This window comes from Colletotrichum lupini, chromosome 6 (genome assembly GCF_023278565.1).
Source record: "Colletotrichum lupini chromosome 6, complete sequence".
NCBI lineage: Eukaryota > Fungi > Ascomycota > Sordariomycetes > Glomerellales > Glomerellaceae > Colletotrichum > Colletotrichum lupini.
The window spans coordinates 4,745,950-4,771,390 of NC_064679.1; the positions used below are offsets into that span (position 1 = coordinate 4,745,950).

Consider the following 25,441-nt stretch of genomic DNA (forward strand, 5'->3'; position numbering starts at 1 on the left):
TGATGAGGATGTTGAGAATGCTGCCAAGCCATGTCTTGAGGTTATCGGTGCCCGGCGAAGGCTTCCACACGCACTGGATCGCAGCATCGACCTATGGTAACTTCTTCATCTCCCAAACTGAAGAGAGACCCACTGCCTTTGGAGGGTGTCACTGTCGTCAGCCTTGAACATGCCATTGCTGCGCCATTCTGCACCCGTCAGCTGGCGGACATGGGTGCTCGAGTCATCAAAATCGAGCGACCCGGAGTTGGCGATTTCGCTAGGGCTTATGACACTCGCGTCAACGGTATGGCCTCCCACTTTGTCTGGGCGAACCGCTCAAAGGAGAGTTTGGCTTTGGACCTGAAGAAACCAAAAGACTTTGAGGTGCTGAAGAAGCTCCTTGCCAAATCAGACGTCTTGGTTCAAAACCTGGCACCTGGCGCCACCGAAAGATTAGGCCTTGGTTATAACACCCTGAAAGATACCCATCCGTCTTTGATTGTCTGTGACATCCAGCGCTTATACCTATTTAAATTAATCAAATAAATAAGTTAAACAAATAGTTAAATATAGGAATTTTAGTAAGTTAAATAATTAAATATCGTAAGGCCCTATATTTAACATATTTAATTAAATATAAAGTCGCTTAGAAAAAAGAAAATCCGGGGCCGGGCTAATTAAAAATCGATATTCTTAATTATATCCTATAGAAGTTTATAATTAGGAATATAAATACTTAGAGCGGGATTCGAACTTATAACTCCTTATTTATAATTATAAGTTTAGTATTATATTACTTAACTAAATAGATTATTAGTAACTATTATAAAAAAAAAGGGCCTAAATATTATAGAGCCCTAAATTTAGTATTTTATTATATCTAGGAATTTAAAAAACCTTTAGTGCCCCCTTTTTTTAATATTAATAAAACTAACGAAGTTACGTACTACTATTTCTAACCTTTTATAACTATTATAATTATTTTTAATATTAATTAAATTATATATTAATCAATTTATTATATTATAATTAATTAATTAGTAATAAGTCGTACGATTCTTAGCGTATAACTACTATTTTAAATTACTTTATAATTATAAACCCTAATTAACGCTAGTTTTATATTATTAACTAATTTTAATAATTATAATAGCCTTTTTACCTTTTTAAAAGTAATTTAAAAAGGGAGGATTTTTATTAATAATAATTTAATATTATAAAAGGGTATAAGGCTAAGGAAGTCGTAGATCTATTTAGAGGGGGTCTTTACTTAAGAGATTTATAATAAAAATATTTAAAATAAAGTTTTTTAGTTTTATTATTATTATAACGAAATAGGTATTATTACTTATTTTAAAATAGTAATTACGAGCTTAGTAACGGCTTATTTAAAGTTAAAATACTAAGTAATAGATTTAAGCTTTAGCGAGTTATTATATTTATTAAAATCCTCTAAGTACGACTTTGTATTAAAGAGATAGAAACTTATTTTTAGTGTTATTACGAAGGGCTAAGTAATAAGAATTACGGAATTAATAATTAGGTATATTAATAATAATAATAGCCTATTTATAATTTTTTATAATCCTTATTTCCGGGCCCTCTTTTATTAGTTAAATTATAGTATTATTAATAAACTCTTATTATTATACGGAAATATAAGAAAGGAGCTAAGTAGGATCTTTATTAAAAAGAAAGATATAATTAGGGTAAAGATCTAGAGGTTAATAATAAAAGTTTACTTATTATTCGATTTATAGACCTCGCTAATATAAAATATTATTATTACCGTTTTTATTTACTTTTTAAATTATACTAAGTAATAGATATAATATCTTATTATTTTATAATAATAATATAGTACTTATAATAGGGCTAATATTACTTAGATTATAAAATCGGTAATAAATAATTAGGAATTAGGTAACTAAGTTAGAGTAATTATTTATAATAATGCTTTAAATAACGATACTTACCTAGGTTACTTATATTTTATATTATCTTATACTTATACTTAAAAAGATGTTTTTAACTAGAGAATAAGGTATTATAGTTATATTCTTAACCTCGTTAGTAAGGCTTTTCTATTTAGTAATAATAAAAAAGTATTCGAATAAGAATTAAATATATTAATTAATACTAAGTAACTTTAAAAAGATCTTAATTTTTAGTATATAAGGGGCCCTATTAGTAAGCTTCGGAACGTTATTAAATTTATTTATTTATTATTTTAATAATATAAGGCCTTTTTTAAGGTTAGTAATAAGATTAATAAGAACGATATATTTAATCTTTTTAAGGAGTTATTATAAGAGCTTATACTAACGCTTAATAATAATATAAAATAAAATTCGATATATTTTATAATATAGCGCTCTTTATAAAAAAGAAAGTAGATTTATATTTTTTTAATAACTAGTTAAGTTTATAAGGATTTAAAATAACGGATCCTTATTAAGGACGTTTTTGATAATAACGATTAGTAGTTACTAACCGAGCTAAAAGTAGTACTTAAGCTATTTTATTTTTAAATAATAAGATATTAGGGCTAGGGTAAAGGAAACGGTTATAGCTATTTATAAAAAGTAATAATAGGTCTTAAGTACTTTATTAATTATTTTAAAAAGTAAAAGAAGTTATATAATAAACTTTTTAAAAAAAAGAATAGATTTTATAGCTTTTTAAATCGTAGCGTTGTAATTATAGTTAATATAAATAATACTACTTTATTAGTAATTAGCTCGTTATTAATTTATATCCTAACCTCTTTTTTAACTTTTAATTTTAAATAGTATTCCTCGTTATATTTAGTCTAAGTATATACTTAGGGAGCGGGTAGAGCTACTTCTTAGTAGTGATTTTAATTTGCGAGGATATTTTTAATTATTAGTTATTAATACTTAGTAGGTCCTTAATAAGTATTATATTAAGTTAGGTAACTCTTTGCTCTATGCCGTAGTAATTATTTTTTATTTTAAATAAGGATTACAATAGCTAGAGAAGAGGTAGGATATACCTAAGTAGAGCTATTAGTTATTCGATATAAAAAAGGGACTTTATAATTATTAATAAAAATAGTATATAAACGAGATAATAAGTCCTCTTTTTTTATTACGATAGTTATAAGCTATTTTTAATACTCTTACGATTTTAAAAAGTATTATAAAAGACTTATAGTATTAGTAATAGTTAATATTTTAAATAATAGACATAGTAATTAATTACGTACCTAAGCTTAATTAATATTATTTATAAATTATCCCTTAGCTAGTCCTTAACTTAATCTAATAATAAATTAATTATTAGCTAACCTATTTAACGTTAAGTAAGCTTATATTTAATATTCTTATAATTTTTATAATAGTAATAAATTATAAGAGGATATTTAGCTTTACGAAGTTAACTTTAATTTTATAGTAATTATTAATAAAATCTTTTATACTAAAGGAGGTTTAATATTTTAAGAACTAGCTTTGTAGTAATACTATAGAAGTAAGAGGTTAATTTTTTAATTAAAAGAGCTAATTAAGGTAAAGTCTATAAGTTAGTACTATAAGGACTTTTGTAATAGTTTTATTTAATTTCTAATTAGGAAATTAGTTAAATTTATTAATTAATTATTAAATAATTAAATATGGCGCGAGAAATGAGCTAAATAATTAAATACGAACTTTATATTTGATTTGTTTGTATGGGTATAAGCGCTGGTGATATCTTAGGGTACGGTTCGGATGGGCCGTATAGAGACAAGAAAGCCTACGATCTTCTCGTGCAGAGCGAAGCAGGCTTTCTCTCCGTCACAGGGAACGGCCCGGATCTAGCGAAAGCAGGCATCTCCATTGCTGACATCTCTGCCGGCATGTATGCCTATGCCAACATTCTGGCCGCAGTGATCAAGCGTGGCAAGACGGGCAAAGGCACTCGGATAGATATTTCCATGCTCGAAAGCATGGTTGAGTGGATGAACTTCCCACTGTACTACACTTACAACGGGGCTCCCGGTCTCGCTCGGTCTGGGGCAGCTCACGCCTCCATATATCCCTACGGTCCTTTTGAGACTGGCGGCGGCGGCTCTGTCATGCTAGGTGTGCAGAACGAGAGGGAATGGGCCAATCTTTGCCGGACTGTCCTGGGCGATGAAGCGTTGGCCAAAGACCCGCGGTTCGTGAGCAACACGCTTCGCGTCAAGAACCGAGATGAGCTGAAGGAAATCATTTCTAAGCATTTCGCAAAGTTCTCGGCTGAAGAGGTTCTGAAAAAGCTGGATTCAGCGTCTATTGCTAATGCCAATGTCAATGACATGCAAGGCGTATGGGAACACCCACAACTGCGAGCGAGAGGCAGGTGGACCGATGTCGAGACACCAGGCGGCACGATTCCTGCACTGATCCCCCCTGGTTTTGCTTCGGTAGAGGCATCAAGAATGGAAAGAGTACCTGAGCTAGGCGAGCATAATGAGGCCATTTTCGAGGAACTAGGAGTTAAGCCATGACGGGCTTGGAAGGAAATATTGCTGTGAACATCGATTACTCTACTCTGAGACGACGTGGTGATACATTGCATTATTCTCAGACATTAGAAAAAAACTGTTGATTGTCATCCGTCGCTCTTCTCAACCCGCCTACCTGTAGGTATCGCCATTTGATTTACGGTTTCTCTATTGTGGTCAGCCGGCTGTTCTGATGAATTGCCGTCGACAACGCCATATTGTGCCGGGCAATGTTCCCCAATCTGAATCCCGATAAGCAAGCTACTGGGCCTATGGCGGTTCGTTTACTGCCATAACGTGGAAATCCCTTCGGTTTCTCAATCTTTCGAGATGGCTATTCGAATGTCTACCCTGGCTTTCCCCGCACATCAACCCCATGGGGTGGTGACGAAGTGCTCACCCATCGGATAAGCTTTGTGGGGGAGATTTAGCGCCTCTGGTCATAGTCGGGTGTGCGAGTGAGAGATGCCTAGCGTTCTTGGGAATGATAAATGCCCCGAACGTGGTGCCCATGTTGCTGCCGTGACTGGACCGTCGAGCTTCATGTCTGAATAGCCAGCCTGCTCTCCTGAACATATCATCTCCAAAACTTTGTTTGACCCGACGCTGCCCAACCGTCTTACCAGCGCTTATACCCATACAAACAAATCAAATATGAACCTCATATTTGATTGTTTGGCTGATTTCTCGCGCTATATTTGATTGTTTGACTTATTTGATGAATATTTGATTAATTTGCTAGAATTTTCTATAGCCCGTTTAGAGGTGTAAATGGTGCGGTGGATTCTGCGCCGGAGCCGCCGAAATCTTTTCGGTGGGCCCAATTTAGTACCGGAGGTCCGGTGTTGGAATCCGGGTCCGGGCGGCCCCTTTTTTACCGTATTTTCTCGGTATATTATTGGTATATTCGGGCCCACCCTTAGATTCTAGATTTGATCAAATATACTAAATATATGGGCTAGAATATTTGATTGTTTGACTTACTGAAATTCCTATATTTGACTGTTTGTTTGACTTATTTGTTTGATTGATTTGAATGGGTATAAGCGCTGCGTCTTACTTCCGTCTTCGGCTTGGGTTGAGGGCCCAAAATGTTTTTCAAGTCCAAAGAACGTAGGACAGCCGTTGACCATGGTCCAGAGACTCATCATACCTTCGAGGATAGCAAGCCCGAAGAGAGCCATGTGGAGAGCATCCGTCATTCCCAGGTCCACGACGAAATAGACCTTATTTTAAGCAAACGTCTCGATCGCAAGTTTGACGTTCACATCATTCCTTGGCTTTTCGGCATTTGGTAAGACTCTAGCCTGGATTGGAACCCATACGGTGCCAGAAGCTAACTGATTTTACCCAGGCTTTTCGCGTTTATCGATAGAAGTAACATTGGGAATGCCAAGATCGATGGCCTATTGGAGGACCTCGATATGGTCACTGGCACGAAGTTCAATGTTGCATTGCTGGTCTTCTACATCCCGTACATTCTCGTCGATGTTCCGAGCAACTGGATTGTGAAGAAAGTCCGAGCCGGCGTCTATCTGCCAACTCTCATCACTTGCTGGGGCATCGTAAGCACGTTTCTTGGCTTCACAAAATCCTTCGCAGGTCTTGTGATCTGTCGATTGCTTCTTGGACTCTTCGAGGGCGGCCTACTTGGAGGTATCGTTGTGTACCTGGCAATGTTCTATCGTCGACATCAGATGCTGTATCGCATCGGCCTATTTTACTGCGCAGCACCCTTATCTGGCGCTTTTGGAGGGCTGCTCGCCACAGGTTTAGCAACGATACGACATGGTGGCCATAACCGGTGGCCTTGGATCTTCTTTGGTAAGTCTTATTCCAACCGCGTTAGACCTGATGGTGAAGTAGAACTCTAACGCCCAATAGTGGAGGGTGCAATTACAACCGTCTTCGGTGTAACCTGCTTCTTCTTTATGCCAAGCACGCCAGCGGATGCGAAGTTCCTCACAACGGATGAACGTACACAGGCCATAAGAAGATTAAGAGAAGACTCACATGGTGCTACTGACGTTGAAGACGTCAATGATGAGCACTTCAGCTGGCACTGGGTGAGGATGGCTATGCTCGCGCCGCAGACATATTTTTGTACTCTGGCATGGATATTCCTTCTTATTCCCCTTTACGTATGTCCGATTCCCTACATTCGCTACATCATTAGACGTAGATCCGTGATTAACATGCGTCATTCAATTGGCAGAGCTTCTCGCTTTTTCTACCATCGATCATCCAGGGCCTCGGATATCGCAGCACCACTCAGATCCAGCTTCTCACAGTTCCGCCCAACATCGCCGCTTTTCTTGTCGTGCTCGCCACGTCTGCTCTTTCGGACAAAATCAAGGCACGAGGTCCTGTCATGGCTGTTGGAAGCATGGTAGCTTTGTGTGGGTATGTCATGATTCTTGCCTCATAGTCAAGCAATGTTCGCTATGGGGGTACGTTTCTCATTGCAACGGGAGTCTTCCCTGGAAGTGCGATGATCATGGTGAGTCACAAAGCTCTTCGTTGCTCAAGTGAACACGCTGCTGACGAAGCAAGGGCTGGCTGTCCAACAATTTGGCTCCTCACTATGTTCGTGCTACCGGAGTTGGGTTGTTGATTGGCCTAGCAAACACATCTGCCTTTCCAGCCACGTTCATTTACCTGCAGAAGGATGCGTAAGTCGCCAACAACGAGACTCCATCGTTTGAATACAGCTTGACTAACGAACGTCATAGTCCGGATTATGTTTTGGGCCACTCGGTCTGCGTAGGATCTCTGGTCCTTTGCTGTGCCACCGTATGCCTACAGATGCTCTATTGTCGATGGGAAAACTCGAAACGAGAGCGGGGAGATCGAGATGAGCGACTGCACGGGAATAGGGTTCACCTTCTTGGACATCGACACCCAGCTTATCGGTACACCTTATAAGCTTTAAACTGCTAGTATTGGTCCAGGCCATGAAGAATGCTCAAGTATTATGCTACTACCTGTTGCTGTAATCTGAAAGCGCCGGAAATTTTGAAAGCCTGGAACTAAGGCTTGATGTGATTCAGTGTACATGATCGTTCAATCTCCTGCTTCGGTTCAGAATCTGATCCTCATTATAGCATTTGATCTGGTACTTTGCTGGTACACTAAGATATGTTCTCAGATCTACTGAATGCCTCTGAATCTTCAATTAAATAGATGAGAAAAAGGTTTGGCGTCAATCCGAATGGTAGTCTTCGGTAAACACTTGGATTCCCGTGCCAACTGACTACTCTCGCGCAAGCAATCCGGCAACTATTTGCGGGAAGCTCTCCAAGATAGATGCCTTCTCTGCTTTCCATCCAAGCTTCGCCATTCTTGACGCCTCAATACGCATGTTGATGCCGTACATGATGGCAATGTGCATAGCCCAGGTATCGGGTGGGGGCGGCGGAGCATCGGGATCATAGTCGCTGCCAGCGATGCTGGCCCTCGCTGCCTCAGCCACGCTGACTGACTTAATCTCGGTGCTCTCAATGATCTTCTGATCCTTGAGTACAGGAGCAAGGTGCTTCATGAACTCTCCGAACGAGATATCTTCACTCGTGCCAAAGTAGTACGCCTCTGGACCCCAGATGGCGAAAGGTTCAGATTCGGAGGTGCCATCAATGGCCTTTCCGACAAGGATCAGGAACATCTTTGCGAGATCCGAGACGTGGATCCAAGCGTGGGTGTTTTCTCCTTCAGCGATCTGCCAGCCGGACTTGAAAGCGCGTGCGGTGAGTAGGAGGGCAGGCGCCGTGATCGGGGTCGGGTGCTCAAGGGAAGGACTCATGCCGCCAACGAAACCAGGCGACATGATGGCCACATTGACGTCTGTTGCCGCATCACGCACAATCTTATCGGTAACAGCATGTGTGTGGGCTTCGCCCTTAAACGCGCAGATGTCTCCAATGTCGGCGAGATCGTCCCACCGACGGGCGTCTTTGGAACCGGCGGGCTCATCCCAAATGAGAGAAGCTCCCGATGTGTGAATATAGTAAGGCTTTATGCCGTTGGCCGCGCCACGTGCTTTCAGACCAGTCAGAATCGCCTTGATGCCGTCGTCATGTGTGATGTCCGGGGCCGTGTTGATGACGACGTCGGCCGCCTCACTGCACTTTTCAAGAATATCAAAGTTTCCGGCGTCGCCGATGACCGTCTCAATCTGTGGGTAGGTTCGAACAAGACGGGCAGCCTTGCTCTCGTCCCGAACGAGGACTTTCACATTCGCATCCGCATATTTCCGGAGGAGCTGGTTCAGCACAGCACCGCCGATATGGCCAGTGCCACCGACACTATGTCAGATTATAGATGAGCCGTACTGATCCCACGAAAAATCAGATTTGATCGCTATCACTCACAAGAAGATATGCACCATGGCGGTAACGTCTGGGACTGTGATGCTTGGAGCACCGAGCTGCGTTGATATTCAAAACACCACGAGATTTTATTTCTACATAGCAACGAGAAGCCCCTCATTGATAATGATAATCCTTCTAATATTGCGTACCAGCAGACCCCACTAGTGGGCATCCTGTGGAGCGACATGCATCGACAGGTCACAAAATTTCGAAATAATGGTCACATCCGGTGAATTCTGCCACGTTGACGTGAAGAATACCGAAAATGGAATACTCCTCCTGTCTTGCATGGCAACTCAGCGCACCTGCATTAAACACTTTTGTTGCCGATCTTTAGACTTCTTGATGATGAATGAAATCCGTTTTTGCTCAACCTTCGACTTTTACCAGTCCTGCTGCTGATGCTACGTTACAGTCGCGGGACCCCTGCCGTCAACATTTTGCGACATCATTAGCCATGAGCGTCTTTACCAGAAACCCGTTCGTGGCTCAAGTCTCTACATAGATCATTACCAGACGATTCTTTAGCATTGGTGGACATCCTTCGCTTGAAGGATCTGAGGATACGGCCAGCCTGGCCCCCAATTGATTGTCGAGGGTCATTTGCCTCCATCTTTCTCCACCACAACACCAATCATCTCCAGAGTGAGGTCGACATGGGTCTCATTTGATACAGGCCCTTCAAACACTAGTAGAAGAGGGGAAAGGGGTGGATCAATCGACCAGACGGGACTCCGGAAGAGCATGGATTTGTGTTCATTCACAGCCAATCTGCAGAAATTGGCCCCTAGACACAGTTCACCCATGACATCAAGCTACTTGTCCATAAAATTGGGTTCATCCATCAGCCCGGGTTATTCACGGTCACGGGTGGCTCGGATGCTTCGACCAAACGGCAAAGGCTGCCAGCGCTGTTGCCGGATATCGGAGAGCTGCTTATGGTAGGTAGTACTATCCGTAATACCTGCCCATTTCCGAAGGGGCTTACGGAACTCGGCAAGCTCAATGAACCTACGAATGTTCAAGGCCGATCCTATCAATCACATGAGTGAAGGAAGATACTCATTTGGCAGAACACCTTGATTTAGTAAAGGAACATGGAGACAGTATGGAGGCAGACATGCCTCCCAGTACGCAAAGACTCAAGTTGCGAGATTATTATGTTCTTATTCGCTTTCTCGTTCCGAAGCGTGTGAGCAAGCATAGTCATGAGAAGCGGTAACTTTGACTTGCTTCTTCAACCAGATCCATCAAGCAAGCAGAGTAGGGTGTTCTGCGAGATTAGACCAGAACTCCATCTCAAAGTCCCAAAGCTGGTGATTGGAATAAGGCTCCCAAACTTCCAGAGTAGCAACGTTTGTCGTTTGAACTTGTTCCGCAGATGGTCTTGCAGCGAGCAGCGAGTCAAGCATTGTCTGGATTGTCCCAGTTGCTCGGGTAAATAACGCGAAATTCGGTTCGCCGGCCTGAATCCAAGCTCCGGTCCTAGTCTCGGCAACCAAGACACTGAGGTCTTGGATCATCTTGGACCTCGAGTGCAAAAAAACATCTGAAGCAGCATTTTCCTTCAATAATGCTAGTGAAATTACTCCCGCGGCGGGGAGTCCGTATTGCGCAACTTTCCAGATGAGGCATGTCCCGGAGTTTACCAGCTGATCGCGCAGTAGAATGACCTCAACCACAATGGAAAGCATTTCTATCGCAACCTTCAAGAGTTCGTCGTTGGGCTCGGAGATAGGCTGCTGTGAAACGAGCCCAAGAAGGAACAGGTTATGCAGATAGTCTAACCTGATATGGGCTAAAAAGTCTCTTTCAAAGGGGCTTTGTTGACACTCTCGGAGGCTCGAACCGAGCCTGAAATGACCTGGCAAATCTTGCCACAGTGCTTCAACCTTTCCGCGGAACTCCCTAGTAAAATCAGTATCAACGAGTCATTGATGACTTAGTCTTAGCAAACCTGATGTTTTTCGTGACATCCGTCATATTTTTTCTCCTCAAAAGTTGAAGCACCTCTTCCTTCAGAAGCGCAAATCGCGCAACACATCGTGTATCGGCGTTGTAATTAATGGGCTCAGGATGTGCCATTTTTGCGTCGCCAACTTGGTCTTCAATCCATCCATTGTGCACTTTGGGTATTTGGAATTGGCAGTAGTCCTTCACTATCCGCGGAGGTCGTCCAAGAAACACTGCTAAGCCCTTGTCGGCTGTGTAGATTCGACAAAAGCAAGCCTTTCGCAGCTCAATGATAAAAGAAGGGAGGTTCGGATTACACCTCTCGATCTTCTCATGGTAGCCTAGTGCGAAGAGCGAACTTGCAAGATCTCCAATTCGTCTCCATGAATGGTAGCCTGGGTATGAGCAAGGTCAGCGGCAGGCTTCGGTGGTTCAATCCGCGAACTTACTCTGATCACCATCTAGATGTGAATGAACGATGAAGTTTTCATATTGGAGGATCAACTGTAGATCATTAAGACAATCGAGGGAGAGGCTTGTTTCCAGGCAATAGTCCCCGATGTAAGTTAGTGCCTGCATCAGTCTTCGCCGCTGCTCATTTGTTGTATAAAGGGGCGGAAAGTAGGGAGTGTCATAAGCCGCCCTGGCTGCAGCGACAAAGAAGATACCCAACGTCTCCCACCTCAAATTGGACCCAACCATCTGGGCCAGGAAGTCTTGCCGAGTTGACTGAGAACTCATGTCAAAAGGCCGCAGTGTGTTGGTCAACAGAGTTGCCACATAGCCAGCGCTTGTGATTCCGGAGCCGGAGTCACCACTCTCTACAGAAAAATCAGTTGTTGGAGCGAGGACTTCTCTCCAATGTTCCAAGGATCCTAAGCACTCGATAACGATAGGTCCGGCCAAAGGCAAGTTCACTCCCCTTTCGAGCCAAGAACGCACTAGAGGTGTGACTTTGGAGATGTCCATCTTCTCTAGACGTGACAGCGCATGCATCGCCTTATCCATGACAACCTGGTTGCCAACTAGATCAATTGGTGATGCCAAACTGGGCTGTGGAGTCAAATCTGCATCAGAAGCAGGCCCAAAACCATCGCCGGAGAAGACATGGTTGAAGATGGTAGAGTGGCTTGAGATCCCGAGAAAGCCAGGGTTAGGATAGCGATATGGCTGCGTCGATGCTGTCGGTGTTTCTGTATTGGGTGACGGGGCATCAGCTGGAGATTGAGGTGTCGACGAGGTCGCCGTTGCAATGGTCTCTGCCGGCCCAACTGACATCAGGCTTCTGGAAGTAAGTGCGGGTCAGTCACCAACATCACCATTATATAATCGTTATTGCAGACTCACTCCGTCTCTTGGACTTGCGTTCTCGTTACTCTTCTCCGAAAAGGTCTAGATCTGTAAACGCAATGACTCCGCTGCCCACGGCCAGTGCACCGTGTGCAGGCAGGTCTTTCGTGCCCGCATGCTAGCTTCGAACGCCGACAGGGCTCGCACGCAGCAAGTCTCACGTTCATCTTGTTTTTCATATCCGACTCATATGTACCATCATCAGATTACATGGAGACTGTTTGTTGCTTGTTGTGAAATGAATTCATAGGTTCAGCTCGGAGAGAAGTATTTCGGCGAGGTCTGGTCTCCTTTGACTCCGACGTTGAGTTTGACACTCCGAACCCCACATCACTCCGATCTCACGCCGTAGTCCCATTTCTCTTTTGTTTCCCCCCACCATCCTAGACTCTTAGGGCGCTATTGACAGGAACATTCCCGATAAGGAGCAGCAGGTTGCGCCGATTAGTTCACAGAGAGCGAGGAAAGGCGCGAATGTCATTACAGCTATCCACAAGTGAGACATCAATCGGTGCCAATCGTTGCTGATATCTAGGTTGTGACTCCATTAAATTTGTTCCTATCTCTATTTGACCCTCTCTCCGACGGCTCGACGTGAGTCAAGGGCCATCGGAATGGGTTCAACGCAGACTAGCAAAGCATTGAACGTCGTTGTATAAGTAATTAGTCTGGGTATCTCGACATCCACGGATCCTTCTAGCTCATTGGGTTTAACATCATTGTGACTCAGTTCCAGCATCTTCACCTGAATAATTATGGGCGAATACATCAACTCCGACCATGCCTCCATCCCGGACACTGTCACCGATGCCGTGTTGAAGCCGGCTCGGCGCACGGTCCCGGCCAGCAAATGGGGCGTCGCAGCTCAATGTACCACCGAAGACTTCAAGACCAGAACAGACAAGCATAAGCCACTAGCCAAAGATTGGAACCGTGAGTGCTTGGTTCTAGTTCAGAATCTGTGACAGTGACAGCGGAGAGCTTTTGCGGTAGAGCTAACCTTGCCATACTTACCAGACCGTTTAACTCACGAATCGACAGCGAGAACAGGATCTTCGCTAAAGGCAGCTTTCAAGCACCTACAGAATCCGGATGTTATCTCTCTTGGCGGCGGTATACCACTCAGCGAATTCCTTCCTTTCGAGACACTCTCGTTCACGCCGTCATTCGTTCCAAGCAGCTCCAGGTCAAAGTCTGCATCAGACTCCTCCGTTGATGATGCATGCTTCCGATCGAGCAAAACAGACCTTTCCGAGGGCCGAAGCGTGTTCGATATCTCTGTAGCGCTGAACTATGGTCAAGGTAGCGGGTCTCCGCAACTTCTACGATGGATCATTGAACACACCGAGATGGTCCATAACCCCCCTTATGCAGATTGGGGATGCACCATGACCGTTGGCAACACTTCGGCGCTAGACATGGCCCTTCGCATGCTCGCCAAACCTGGTGACTATGTGCTGTCAGAGAAGTTCACCTACTCGACGGCAGTCGAAACTGCAAAGCCGATGGGTGTCAAGTTCCTTGGTGTCGACATGGATGGAGAAGGCTTGCTGCCAGAGAGCCTCCTCCAGGTCTTGGACACATGGAACCCAGCAGAGCACGAGAACGCAGCGAAGCCATTCCTATTATACCTCGTCCCAACAGGTCACAACCCCACTGGTGCTACTCAAAGTCTACAGCGTCGCAGAAGTATTTACCGGGTGGCACAGCAACACGATTTGATCATTCTGGAAGACGATCCCTACTACTGGCTTCAGATGGACGCCTACAGCCCATCCGCAGAACTGACAACACCTTCCACCACCCCTCAGTCGCCGGCAGACTTACTAAACGCGATCGTCCCGACATACCTCGGCATCGACGTAGACGGGCGTGTCATGCGCATGGACTCTTTCAGCAAGGTCATCAGCCCTGGATCTCGAATTGGTTGGATTACTGCCCCTCAAGCAGTAGTAGAGCGATACAAAACCCATGCCGACGTATCAACGCAGGGACCTAGCGGATTCAGTCAACTCGCATTCTTCAAGCTTCTAGATGAGTTTTGGGGCCATGCCGGGTTCCTTGAGTGGATGCTACATATCCGTGGAGAGTATACTGAGCGTCGGGATTTCATGGTGCGAGCTTGCGAACAGCACTTGCCCCGAGAAATCGTCGCATGGAAGCCGGCACGGGCGGGCATGTTTGTGAGTACTACACTACTTGCATGTAGAATGTTCTTTTACTAAACCCTTGCAGCAATGGCTAGGCGTGGACTGGCAAAAACACCCCGATGCCTCAACGAAGTCTCCGAATGAGATTGAAGAGGAGATATGGCAAGAGGCACTGGCTCAAGGCGCTCTCATTGCTCGGGGTAGTTGGTTCAATGCCAACAAGCACATTCCGCTGAATGAGATTTTCTTCCGGACCACATTCGCTGCCGCACCCCTGGTTCAAATTGAAGAGGCAGTCAAACGGTTCGGAGCAGCGTTGAGAAAAATCTTCCAACTATGACGAGGTGATTGACGTTTTGAATTTCGCAGAACTAGAGAGAATCCGAGAAGGAGTAGGCGGAGAACAATAATGAACGTGAAAGTGAAGCTTTTTGGGTAATAGAACTATGAATGTGTATAGCTGTGCTCATTAAAGTCGCTTTAGGATACGCTTGGTTCTGGTTTCAACGAAAGACCTCTAGGCAAAAGATGAGATTGACCGATGACTATTGCTGCTGCACATGGTCATCGATGGGAATGGCCTCACAAGCGAATTGGCCTCAGTGGGGATATTGGTGACATCGGACTCAGCCAATGGAATCTTATCCTGGGTCGACAGGGGGCCCAGGCTTACAACCGCTTTACCACCCATTCGATACTTATGTAACCTCTTAGCCTGATGAGAAAGTGGAATGGACCAATTTTTATACTCGATTTCTCCTGAATATATTCGCTTCTAAATCCACGTATCCAAGGTTTCTCGAGAGCTTTGTACTAGGGCAAAATCTCCTCAACAACACCACCACCAGAAGACCAAACTGCTAGGAACCGCTCCGATGGCTCAAAGGGATCAGGGACGAGCCCTTGCCCCCATGGATTGCAGCATAGACTCAACACGCCTCTTGGACTTGCCGTTGGAATGCCTTGATCAAATCTTCGAAGACGTCGTTGCGTACGATGAGGAGAGCGAGTTCAATTTGAGAGATGCAACGCGTCTTCTACGTGTGTCGAGTGAGTGTCCTCTCATCACGGCCAATAAGTTCACGCCTTCAGAATCAGCCATTTTCTTGTAGCAGGGCTAATTGAACGCCAGAGCTATTCGAGATCATTGTCATGAGAGCCATCTACATAACCAAACTTCTTCACAAGATGAGGCGCAATCCAGAAGTCGGCATTCTTGCCAAGCAAGACCACTCGCACATGGCCTCACCCCAGTGCCGCGTGCAACATCGCGGTAATGCAAGCTTCTTCCTGGCAAAGTACCTCATGATCCAGCCATATCGTCATTTACCGTGGAGTACAAGCCTAGCTACAGTGATCAACGCCATCACTGATAGGACAATACGAGATGATGGCTTGAATCTCGACAGCGAAGAACGGTACAGACGCATCCATCATCTTTGCAAACAAGCCGTCCATCTTCCAGATGCAGTCAAACATTATGGAATTTGGGACCTCTTCAGTGATCATTTTCAAAAGCTGCTTTTTCCTTCGGAGACGGATCCCGTCGTCACAAATGAGCCATTCGAAGACCTGCTATTCCTTGCCAAATTCTATCTGCAATCAGAAGACGCGGAGAGACTTGTACTATCTCAGATCCTGAACAAAGGTCCTAAATCACTATCTTCTGTTGGGATGACAAAATCTCGGGATGGAAGATACGCTGCTTCTTCGCTGCTGGGATCAGTCATGGAAGCTGCGATCAGGAGTGGCAGTTCGAACCTCGCTGTTCTTCTGATTAACTACGAGATCAATACTTCACGAGAAAAGATAACGAAGACGGTCCGAGGAAAGGAAATAAAGGGCGTTAGATTCTACGATCTTCACTTCTGGAGGCTAGCCATGGCTTTTGACGACCTGGAGACTATGAGTGCTCTTTTGGATGCCGCAGACCGAAGAGTACCGAGCAAGGCTTTGGGTCAAATTCTTCTGGAAGCTGTGTGCGCTCAACAGCTAGAGATACTCCAATTGATATTGGATAACCAAATGCCGCATCGCAAGCTTTCAAAACTTATTACGGCAGTAACAGGAGGAATGAAAGGTTAAAACATGCCATTGACACGTGTCTGGAGGAGGCCGTCAAACATGGGCACTCTATAGCAGCGCTTATACCTATATAAATAAATTAAATATAAGGTTCGTATTTGATTATTTAGCTCATTTCTCGCGCTATATTTAATTATTTAATAATTAATTAATAGATTTAACTAATTTCTTAATTAAGAATTCAATAAAGCTATTGCGAAAGTCCTTATAATACTAACTTATAAACTTTATTTTAATTAGCTCTTTTAATTAAAAAATTAACCTTTTATTTTTATAATACTACTACGAAGCTAGTTCTTAAAATATTAGACCTTTTTTAGTATAAAGGATCTTATTAATAATTATTATAAAGTTAAAGTTAACTTTATAAGGCTAAATATTTTTTCGTAATTTATTATTATTATAAAGATCGTAAAAATAATAAGTATAAGCTTACTTAATATTAAATAGGTTAGCTAATAGTTAATCTATTATTAAATTAAGTTAAGGACCGGCTAAGGGATAATTTATAAATAATATTAATTAAGCTTAGGTACGTAGTTAATTATTACGTTTATTATTTAAAATATTAATTATTATTAATATTATAAGTTTTTTATAATACTTTTTAAAATCGTAAGGGTATTAAAAGTGGCTTATAACTATTATAATAAAAGAAAAGGACTTAGATAACGAGGAAAAAGAGGACTTATTATCTTATTTATATACTATTTTTATTAATAATCGTAAAATCCCTTTTTTATATTAAATAGTTAATAACTTTACTTAGGCGTATCCTACTTCTTTTTTAATTATTTTAATCCTTACTTAGGGTAAAAAATAATTATTATAGTATAAAATAGAGAGTTACTTAATTTCATATAATACTTATTAAGGACTTACTAAGTATTAATAATTAATAATTAAAAGTATCCTCGCGAGTTAAAATTACTATTAAAAAGCAGCTCTACTCGCTCCCTAAGTATATACTTAAACTAAATATAATAAGGGATATTATTTAAAGTTAGAGATTAAAAAAGAAGTTAGAATATAAATTAACGACGAGCTAATTATTAATAAAGTAGTATCATTTACGTTAATTACGATTACGACGCTACGATTTAAAAAGCCGTAAGATCTATTTTTTTTTAAAAAGTTTATTATATAACTTCTTTTATTTTTTAAAATAGTTAATAAAGTACTTAAGACCTATTATTATTTTTTATAAATAGTTATAACCGTCTTTTTTACCCTAGCTTTAGTATTTTATTATTTAAAAATAAAGTAGTTTAAGTACCGCTTTTAGCTCGGTTAATAACTATTAATTATTATTATTAAGAACGTCCTTAATAAGGATCCGTTATTTTAAATCTTTATAAACTTAATTAGTTATTAAAAAAGTATAAATCTATTTTTTTTTTAAAAAGCGCTATATTATAGAATATATTAAATTCTATTTTATATCATTATTAAACGTCAATATAAGCTCTTACGATAACTCCTTAAAGAGAGTAAATATATCGTTCTTATTAATCTTATTATTAACTTCGAAAAAGGCTTTATATTATTAAAGTAACGAGTAAATAAATTTAATAACGTTCTAAAGCTTATTAATAAGGCCCCTTATGCGCTAGAAATTAAGATCTTTTTAAGGTTATTTAGTATTAATTAATATATTTAATTCTTATTTAAATACCTCTTTATTATTATTATTAAATAAAAAGGCTTTATTAACGAGGTTAAGAATATAACCGTAGTACTTTATCTTTTAGTTAAGAATATTTTTTTAAGTATAAATATAAAATAATATAAGATATAAGTAACCTAGGTAAGTATTATTATTTAAAGTATTATTATAAATAACTACTCCGACTTAGTTACCTAATTCTTAGTTATTTATTACCGATTTTATAATCTAAGTAATATTAGCCCTATTATAAGTACTATATTATTATTATAAAATAATAAAGTATTATATTTATTACTTAGTATAGTTTAAAAAGTAAATAAAAACGGTAATAATAATATTCTATATTAATAAGGTTTATAAATTAAATAATAAGTAAACTTTCGTTATTAACCTCCGGATTTTTACCCCAATTATATTTTTTTTCTTAGTAAAGATCTTACTTAGCTCTTTTTTTATATTTTTATATAATAATAAGAGTTCGTTAGTAATACTACAATCTAATTAATAAAAAAGGGCCCGGAGGTAAGAATTATAAAAAGTTATAAATAGGCTATTATTATTAATAATATACCTAATTACTAATTCCTTAATTCTTATTACTTAGCCTTTTATAATAATACTAAAAATAAGTTTCTATCTCTTTAATATAAAGTCGTACTTAGAGGATTTTAATAAATATAATAACTTATTAACGCTTAGATTTATTATTTAATATTTTAACTTTAAATAAGCTATTATTAAGCTCGTAATTACTATTTTAAAATAAGTAATAATACTTATTTTATTATAATAATAATAAAACTAAAAGACTTTACCTTAAATATTTTTATTATAAATCTCTTAAATAAAGACCTCCTCTAAATAGATTTATAACTTCTTTAACTTTACGCCCTTTTATAATATTAAATCGTTATTAATAAAAGTCCTCCTTTTTTAAATTATTTTTAAAAGGGCGAAGAGGTTATTATAATTATTAAAATTAGTTAATAATACGAAGCCAGCGTTAATTAGGGTTTATAATTATAAAATAATCTAAAATAGTAGCTACGTACTAAGAATTATATAACTTATTATTAATTAATTAATTATAATATAGCGAATTAATTAATATATAATTTAATTAATATTAACAATAATTATAATAATTATAAAGGGTTAAAAATAATAGTATATAACTTCGTGAGTTTTATTAATATTAAAAACAGGGGATACTAAAGGTTTTTTAAATTTTTAAATATAATAAACTATTAAATTAAGGGCTCTATAATACTTAAGTATTTTCTTTTATAATAATTATTAATAATTTATTTAGTTAAGTAGTATAATACTAAATTTATAATCGTAAATAAGGAGTTATAAGTTCGAATCCCGCTCTAAGTATTTATATTCCTAATTATAAACTTCTATAGGGTATAATTAAAAATATCGATTTTTAATTAGCCTAGCCCCGGATTTTCTTTTTTTCTAGGCGACCTTATATTTAATTAAATACGTTAAATATAGGGCCTTACGATATTTAATTATTTAACTTACTAAAATTCCTATATTTAACTATTTGTTTGACTTATTTGTTTGATTAATTTGAATGGGTATAAGCGCTGCTCTATGGTGTTCAACGTACTTATACACACGCCTTACGCTCTAGAAAGACACTTTTACCAGCATAGCTGGAAAAAGAAATGGGGGTTTGACCCTTCGATTCAGTCGACTTCAGATTACTGCCGCCCCGCCAGGTCACTTATTGAGGTCGCTGCTAGTCGCGGAGATGAGGTAACCATCCGTGAGTTGCTCTCTAAAGGACATGGCCCTTTTGGACTTAGGGACAACGCAAAACCTCACCATTGGTTAAACCCATACCACCGCCTCAGCCACCTCCGTGGTCTCATGCCAATGATCGCCGCTGCGAAGAGCCGGCATGTCGGCGCCGCACTTGCTCTGATCAGGGGACACTTCAAGTGTGATGCAGTCAGGTGGCTCTTGATCATCGGAACGGTCCTAGAAGGCAGAGACCAACAGCAACCCCACAGACGACATGTCAACCCGAAACCATCTTCTACGTCAAGTATTGATGCAGACGATGGAGAACGGCGGGTCCAGCGTGACAGAGATGTCAAATTCTGGCAGGAGTTGATCGACGCAGGGGTTCTGGATCTGCAACATTCTGCCAAAGGATGCCAATGTTCCGAAACACCAATGGCAATGGCGGCGACTCATCCCACCCGTATGGCAATAGAGGCTGCCAGGAACTTCGTCTGCGAGCGGCTCGTCATCCCTTCCAATGCCGAATACCGTGAATGTGGAGACCAGTCGGACGCTGGATGGAACCCACGGCAATTTCCCGAGGATATAAGAACACCAACTGGTATTATATTGTCCTAGCAGCGAATTGATAGGGAAGCTGAAAAGGAAAGGAAGTCGTAGATGTCTGCTGTAATGAAGTATGAATCAGAAACAACTCGACCCATCATTCTTTGCTTCATGGCCCACAATCCAAAGTTCTATCCAAAACTTCTTGAACACGCGTATGCATCATTGAGCAGATGCTAGGAACGAAGCAAGCTCGCATAAATAGATGTCATCATATCCCTTGGGGTACCTGAATTCCGGTTTGTGTTCATTGAACTTCGCCTGATGTTGCTACCCAAATGAGGAGGCTATGTGAGCTTGAGACTCGATCAATTTTCATTACACATATATGGAGTCGGCGAAGCTTCGATGATCATTTCCCCCTTTTGTTCATAAAATCCACGAAGTCCATGCCGCCCAATCCTACGCCAAAACGAACCCTCGTCAACGGCTGCTGCTTCAAATGAGGTGGGTGACATCTGAGACGTAGCGCTTGTTGGCCTTCTTCGCTGCCTGACCACACTGGCCAGCGATAGCAGTCGTCTTGCCATTGACGGCACACTGGCCGTTGGCGTTGCAAGCACCAGCCCCCTTCCCATCGGTGCAGGCCAAGCCAGAGAACTCGGCTTGGGACTTGCCCTTGCCCTTGGCAGCGTTGGCGTTGCCTGCATTCGCGTTGCCAGCGTTGGCATTGTTGCCCGCATTGGCGTTGTTACCAGCGTTGGCATTCTTCTTCGCGTTTGCATTCTTCTTTGCCGCATTGGCGTTCTTCTTCTTGGCAGCAGCGGCAGCGCCGTTGTTCTTCTTCGCGGCCGCCGCAGCACCGGTATTCTTCTTTGCCGCGGCAGCGTTGGCGGCGTTCGCCTTGGCAGCGGCAGCGCCATTGTTCTTCTTGGCCGCCGCTCCGGCAGCCCTCTTCTTCTTCGCTCGGGCCTCGAGGTGGGCGGCGTCGTTTGCGACGAAGTCCTCTGCACGGACTTCGATCGGGAGGGCAACATCGTTTCCTTGGACCGCGGGGGCTGGGGGACCGTATTAGTACACTTAGGCTCGTGGGATTGGAACGTAATCAAGGATGAGCTTACCAGAAATGACGTTGCCAGCCAAAAGGCCAATGGCAAAGAAAGCGGCAGTTGAGAATCTCATGTTGACTATAAGGTTGTATTGGTACTTCGTGACAGTGAGTGGTATTATTCTTTGTGCAAGTGACACCAGGTCTTAATGAATGAGAGCTCAATTAAAGAGAGCCGCGCACAGCACGGAATGAATGTAATAGTAAGAAGTAGAACGGAGATAGCCAGATAGACGCTCAAAACAGAAGAGAAGCCTTGTGCCGGAGCTGGAGATCCTCTTCATGTTCTTATGTATGTTGAGATCCAGTCCTCGATGGTATGCCACCACCACATGCTCAATGCTTACATACAGACTTTGCTGTCACACCCTGAAACTCCGGATGGCGGTGTCACCTGAGCACCAGTGCACCACTACGTTCAGCAACACTCCAGATGAGTTTCTTTGACTCGAGATGACAGCCATGAGCCTCATCCTGCAACAAGACCTGTTCAGATGCCTGATCATCCCGTCACATCAGCAGCTCAAACGAGGCTTATTGTGCCGCAGACCAGGGTAGCCCCGGCTCTTCGGCACACCTCGAAGTCGGTTAGGTCGGACTCCCCTCCAGGGCCTTCACCAATCTTGTCGCAAAACTTGTCCGCATCGCCGTTTCAAGCTTTAAAGTTAATGCAACTTGGGCTACAATTGGACCGCAGATGGGACCAGATTTTTTCCACAGGTCTCGTTGCCCAGGGCCCCTGGCGGGCCTTGAGACCAGATTCAAGCTTGTTCTGCCAAACGCGAACCCCCGCACTTCTGGGTTTCGCTGTGCATGATTTTGAAAGAGGCCCGGTCTCTCTTGACAAGAGCCAATTGTTGGGATAACGTGGGAACCCTGCTTTAAGCTTGCTGCCTTCCCGTATTAGAAATGACGCTTGTTTTGGGGTGACCTCTGACCTCTTGGTGGTCAGGGATTCCGGAAGCGAGGCCGTCTTCAAACGCGCGATGTTCTAGGAGCAGACTCTTGTTTTCGCCAAGAGCAGAACAGAAAAATGGACTCCCCCGGAATCGTGCATTATGCTCCGGTCGAGGGCTGGGCTGGGGATGTCTTTGCCTAGAGGGGATCGGGGCCGCCGGCCACCGACTTTGTAGATCACTACAGCCATTTGTCACGGAATGACTCGAATCACGATTGGATTTCTTGGGTGAATAAAAATAATCAGAAACGACCACCTCAACGATTGAATCATTTGCCTCGCTGAATTCTGTTTCCGCGGCGCAGTCCTCGGCCTCCCCCAGATAAGTCCCATCTTCTCCAAAAGTTGATCGTCCAAACCCGTCTTAAGGATGTGTCATTAACGCTCTCATTCCAGCTCATTTTGACTTGCGCCGACTTTGCGACGAGTCTGGGCGATGTGAGAATCAGGAGCTGAGGCCACACAGCCACAGCCCACCAATGCCACCTGATCTTACTCTGTCGCGCTATTGTTGTTACAGAGTGCAGACTGCGAGATTGTCGCTCTCGGTAGAGAATGTGCCTATCCTTGCCTGGCCCCCAGCTCCTGAACCTGTGCCTGTATCAGGTCCGCGGCAAGTTTTGCCGTGGACAGGATCGTGTTTCCGCATCCTGGTCACGATCAGGAGAATTATTCTGAGCCACTGTAGTGCTCAATTCCCCAATCATAGAGGTGATTTTCAATTCCAGATGAGGTAAATTTTCTTGGCATAACAATTTTAGCAATTTTAGCCTGGCAAGTTCCTAGACCTCGTTCTCTTGACGTCAGGAATAGACTTACTGTTCGCTAAACTCAAATCGATCCACCGGCCCAGGTGATGCACCTTGGCACCATAGATTTACACAAGCGGAAGCAAATCGTCAGTCAACCCCAGTGTCGTTCACCTTGGCGTTGCAGGAAGATCAATTGCGTGAAACTTAGTCACGTGCAACCGCCGTTTTCCTATAGTACTCTTCACACATTGTCAACTTGAACAGCCGCCGGTCGAAGTAGCATATTGCATCGTTCCACCGTTCTCCTGCCTTCAAAGACACCTACCTGGAACGAAATGCAAAGATTAGTGCACGTTTTTCACCCATTTAGTAGTAAACTACTCAACTCGAATGTGCATCAATCATATGCTCCGACACCACATGTGATTTCACCCGAGCATATCACTTGAGTGCACTCTTCTTGCCACACTTTTTTTGTGTTCATTCACTCAAGGAAAGAATGTTTTAACTCGGCGATGCCTTTACCTGCTCCTCAACCTCAAAACTCAAGTAGTCGGGACGAAGCTTCTTGCTTCGGTATAGGTTGAATTTTTTCACCATTAACCGCAAAACGGGGTCGCACTTGCGAGCAAACCAATCAGCAGTATGCGTTGACTCACGATGGCTTCCATTCAGCCGATACCAGATCTGGTCATCGGAGGCCAAGCTCTCCCTCCGGTGTGATAATATACATTTTAGGTCTAGACGACGGGTAAAATGTGATGGCAAAATCGTTCCCGCTGCAAGAGCGGGACGGCTTGCAGATCTTCACTATCGAGAGTATTTCTAGAGATTGCAGTGCCGCTGTACCCCAGATTTCGTCGGGCGACACACCAAAATGTGTGATTTAGCCTGAGTTCCATCTCCCGGTGCCAAGGTCCCAAGTGCTTAGTGTACCAAACTTGGAAGGCAACTGCCGCGTAACGCCGAACTTGTCACGAGGGCGTTTCTGTAATCACCCAGTCATGTCAACATCTTCTGTCTCAACCGCGATAAAGTCATTGGGTGTAAGATGTATCGATGCGGTTGCTATCAGACACGTTTAGCCTCATTTCGCCCAATTCTTCCCGTCCAGTCAGACAAGAATAGCATCCGACTTCACATTATAAAAGAGGCATAGATCCGGTAGTCAGCAGTAGCAGAACAATTCTAACTCAACCATTGCAGAATAGTAGACTCCATTGATCAAACAGAGCCACCACCATGGTTTCCTTCTCCAGAGCGCTTGTTACGTTGGCGACTGTCTTCGGAGCCATTGCCAGTCCTACCGGGGAACTGATCGAGAAGCGACAGTCCACTCCAAGCTCGACCGGATACCACAACGGATACTATTATTCGTGGTGGACTGATGGAGGGTCCCAAGTCACTTACACCAACGGCGCCGGCGGCTCCTATAGCGTCAACTGGGGAGGCGGCGGCGGCAACTTTGTCGGAGGCAAGGGTTGGAACCCGGGAGGCTCCAAGTAAGTCTATATCTCTTATGACATACAGCATCTCTAATCGGTTGATCTTTTAGGACCATCAACTACTCTGGCACTTACAACCCCAATGGAAATAGTGTAAGTAAACGCGACAGGAATTGAAGAGTCGACGGTGTGCTGGTGCATCTAAAACTGACCTGTTTGACAGTACCTGGCTGTCTACGGCTGGACTCAGAACCCTCTGATTGAGTACTACATTGTCGAAAACTACGGCACCTACAACCCAGCTTCCGCTGCTACGAAGAAGGGTTCTGTCACCAGTGACGGCGGCACCTATGACATCTATGTCAGCACCCGCGTCAACCAGCCCAGCATTGAGGGCACCAAGACCTTCCAACAGTATTGGTCCATTGTAAGTCCCCTGTGTCAAAAGTCTCCAGACTAGTTACAGTACTAGAGAAATTCGGACTAACGATATATCCAACAGCGAACTTCCAAGCGCACCGGTGGTACTGTAACAACTGGCAACCATTTCGCGGCCTGGGCATCAGTCGGGCTCAACCTCGGAACCCATAATTACATGATCGTGGCCACCGAGGGTTATTACAGCAGCGGATCGGCTAGCATTACCGTCAATACTCCTGCTTGATGATTAAGACTTGTTGGTTGGGAGGCGTTATCTGAAAGACAACTTTCACCTGCTTTCAATTCCGGTGAGCAATACTGTCTTTCAGGATGTTGGAGCTGCCAGCTCCCAGTTTCTTTCTGCTGTACATATGCTCCATTCTTCTGAACACATTCAACAATTGGT

At 42.5% G+C, this 25,441-nt stretch overlaps 10 protein-coding genes across 10 annotated transcripts; 6 read left to right on the plus strand and 4 right to left on the minus strand.

The window, feature by feature from the left end:
- Window positions 1-3,673: 3,673 nt before the first annotated feature.
- On the plus strand, window positions 3,674-4,474 carry CLUP02_12882 (CoA-transferase family III; the record flags this gene model as incomplete). Its single annotated transcript, XM_049291841.1, has 1 exon — window positions 3,674-4,474. One exon carries the CDS (start codon window positions 3,674-3,676, stop codon window positions 4,472-4,474), a length of 801 nt encoding a protein of 266 aa, XP_049148987.1.
- Window positions 4,475-5,242: 768 nt separating this feature from the next.
- CLUP02_12883 (uncharacterized protein) lies at window positions 5,243-5,401 on the plus strand (the record flags this gene model as incomplete). The annotated part of the gene is made up of 1 exon (XM_049291842.1): window positions 5,243-5,401. The coding sequence occupies one exon, from the start codon at window positions 5,243-5,245 to the stop codon at window positions 5,399-5,401; it is 159 nt and encodes a 52-aa protein (XP_049148988.1).
- A 161-nt stretch (window positions 5,402-5,562) lies between these two features.
- CLUP02_12884 (uncharacterized protein) lies at window positions 5,563-7,403 on the plus strand (the record flags this gene model as incomplete). Its single annotated transcript, XM_049291843.1, has 6 exons — window positions 5,563-5,765; window positions 5,826-6,295; window positions 6,356-6,612; window positions 6,687-6,874; window positions 7,021-7,143; window positions 7,277-7,403. 6 exons carry the CDS (start codon window positions 5,563-5,565, stop codon window positions 7,401-7,403), a joined length of 1,368 nt encoding a protein of 455 aa, XP_049148989.1.
- A 114-nt stretch (window positions 7,404-7,517) lies between these two features.
- CLUP02_12885 (uncharacterized protein) lies at window positions 7,518-9,010 on the minus strand (the record flags this gene model as incomplete). Its single annotated transcript, XM_049291844.1, has 4 exons — window positions 7,518-7,602; window positions 7,726-8,772; window positions 8,839-8,872; window positions 8,935-9,010. 4 exons carry the CDS (start codon window positions 9,008-9,010, stop codon window positions 7,518-7,520), a joined length of 1,242 nt encoding a protein of 413 aa, XP_049148990.1.
- Window positions 9,011-10,088: 1,078 nt separating this feature from the next.
- On the minus strand, window positions 10,089-12,069 carry CLUP02_12886 (uncharacterized protein; the record flags this gene model as incomplete). The annotated part of the gene is made up of 3 exons (XM_049291845.1): window positions 10,089-10,746; window positions 10,796-11,186; window positions 11,241-12,069. 3 exons carry the CDS (start codon window positions 12,067-12,069, stop codon window positions 10,089-10,091), a joined length of 1,878 nt encoding a protein of 625 aa, XP_049148991.1.
- An 827-nt stretch (window positions 12,070-12,896) lies between these two features.
- On the plus strand, window positions 12,897-16,376 carry CLUP02_12887 (aromatic amino acid aminotransferase; the record flags this gene model as incomplete). The annotated part of the gene is made up of 5 exons (XM_049291846.1): window positions 12,897-13,074; window positions 13,159-14,324; window positions 14,377-14,594; window positions 15,214-15,341; window positions 15,424-16,376. 5 exons carry the CDS (start codon window positions 12,897-12,899, stop codon window positions 16,374-16,376), a joined length of 2,643 nt encoding a protein of 880 aa, XP_049148992.1.
- Window positions 16,377-19,650: 3,274 nt separating this feature from the next.
- Window positions 19,651-20,424, plus strand: CLUP02_12888 (uncharacterized protein; the record flags this gene model as incomplete). The annotated part of the gene is made up of 1 exon (XM_049291847.1): window positions 19,651-20,424. One exon carries the CDS (start codon window positions 19,651-19,653, stop codon window positions 20,422-20,424), a length of 774 nt encoding a protein of 257 aa, XP_049148993.1.
- Window positions 20,425-20,850: 426 nt separating this feature from the next.
- On the minus strand, window positions 20,851-21,534 carry CLUP02_12889 (uncharacterized protein; the record flags this gene model as incomplete). Its single annotated transcript, XM_049291848.1, has 2 exons — window positions 20,851-21,410; window positions 21,474-21,534. The coding sequence occupies 2 exons, from the start codon at window positions 21,532-21,534 to the stop codon at window positions 20,851-20,853; spliced, it is 621 nt and encodes a 206-aa protein (XP_049148994.1).
- A 1,153-nt stretch (window positions 21,535-22,687) lies between these two features.
- On the minus strand, window positions 22,688-22,819 carry CLUP02_12890 (uncharacterized protein; the record flags this gene model as incomplete). The annotated part of the gene is made up of 1 exon (XM_049291849.1): window positions 22,688-22,819. The coding sequence occupies one exon, from the start codon at window positions 22,817-22,819 to the stop codon at window positions 22,688-22,690; it is 132 nt and encodes a 43-aa protein (XP_049148995.1).
- A 1,593-nt stretch (window positions 22,820-24,412) lies between these two features.
- CLUP02_12891 (glycosyl hydrolase family 11) lies at window positions 24,413-25,279 on the plus strand (the record flags this gene model as incomplete). The annotated part of the gene is made up of 4 exons (XM_049291850.1): window positions 24,413-24,672; window positions 24,726-24,768; window positions 24,839-25,042; window positions 25,118-25,279. 4 exons carry the CDS (start codon window positions 24,413-24,415, stop codon window positions 25,277-25,279), a joined length of 669 nt encoding a protein of 222 aa, XP_049148996.1.
- Between the last annotated feature and the right edge of the window lie 162 nt (window positions 25,280-25,441).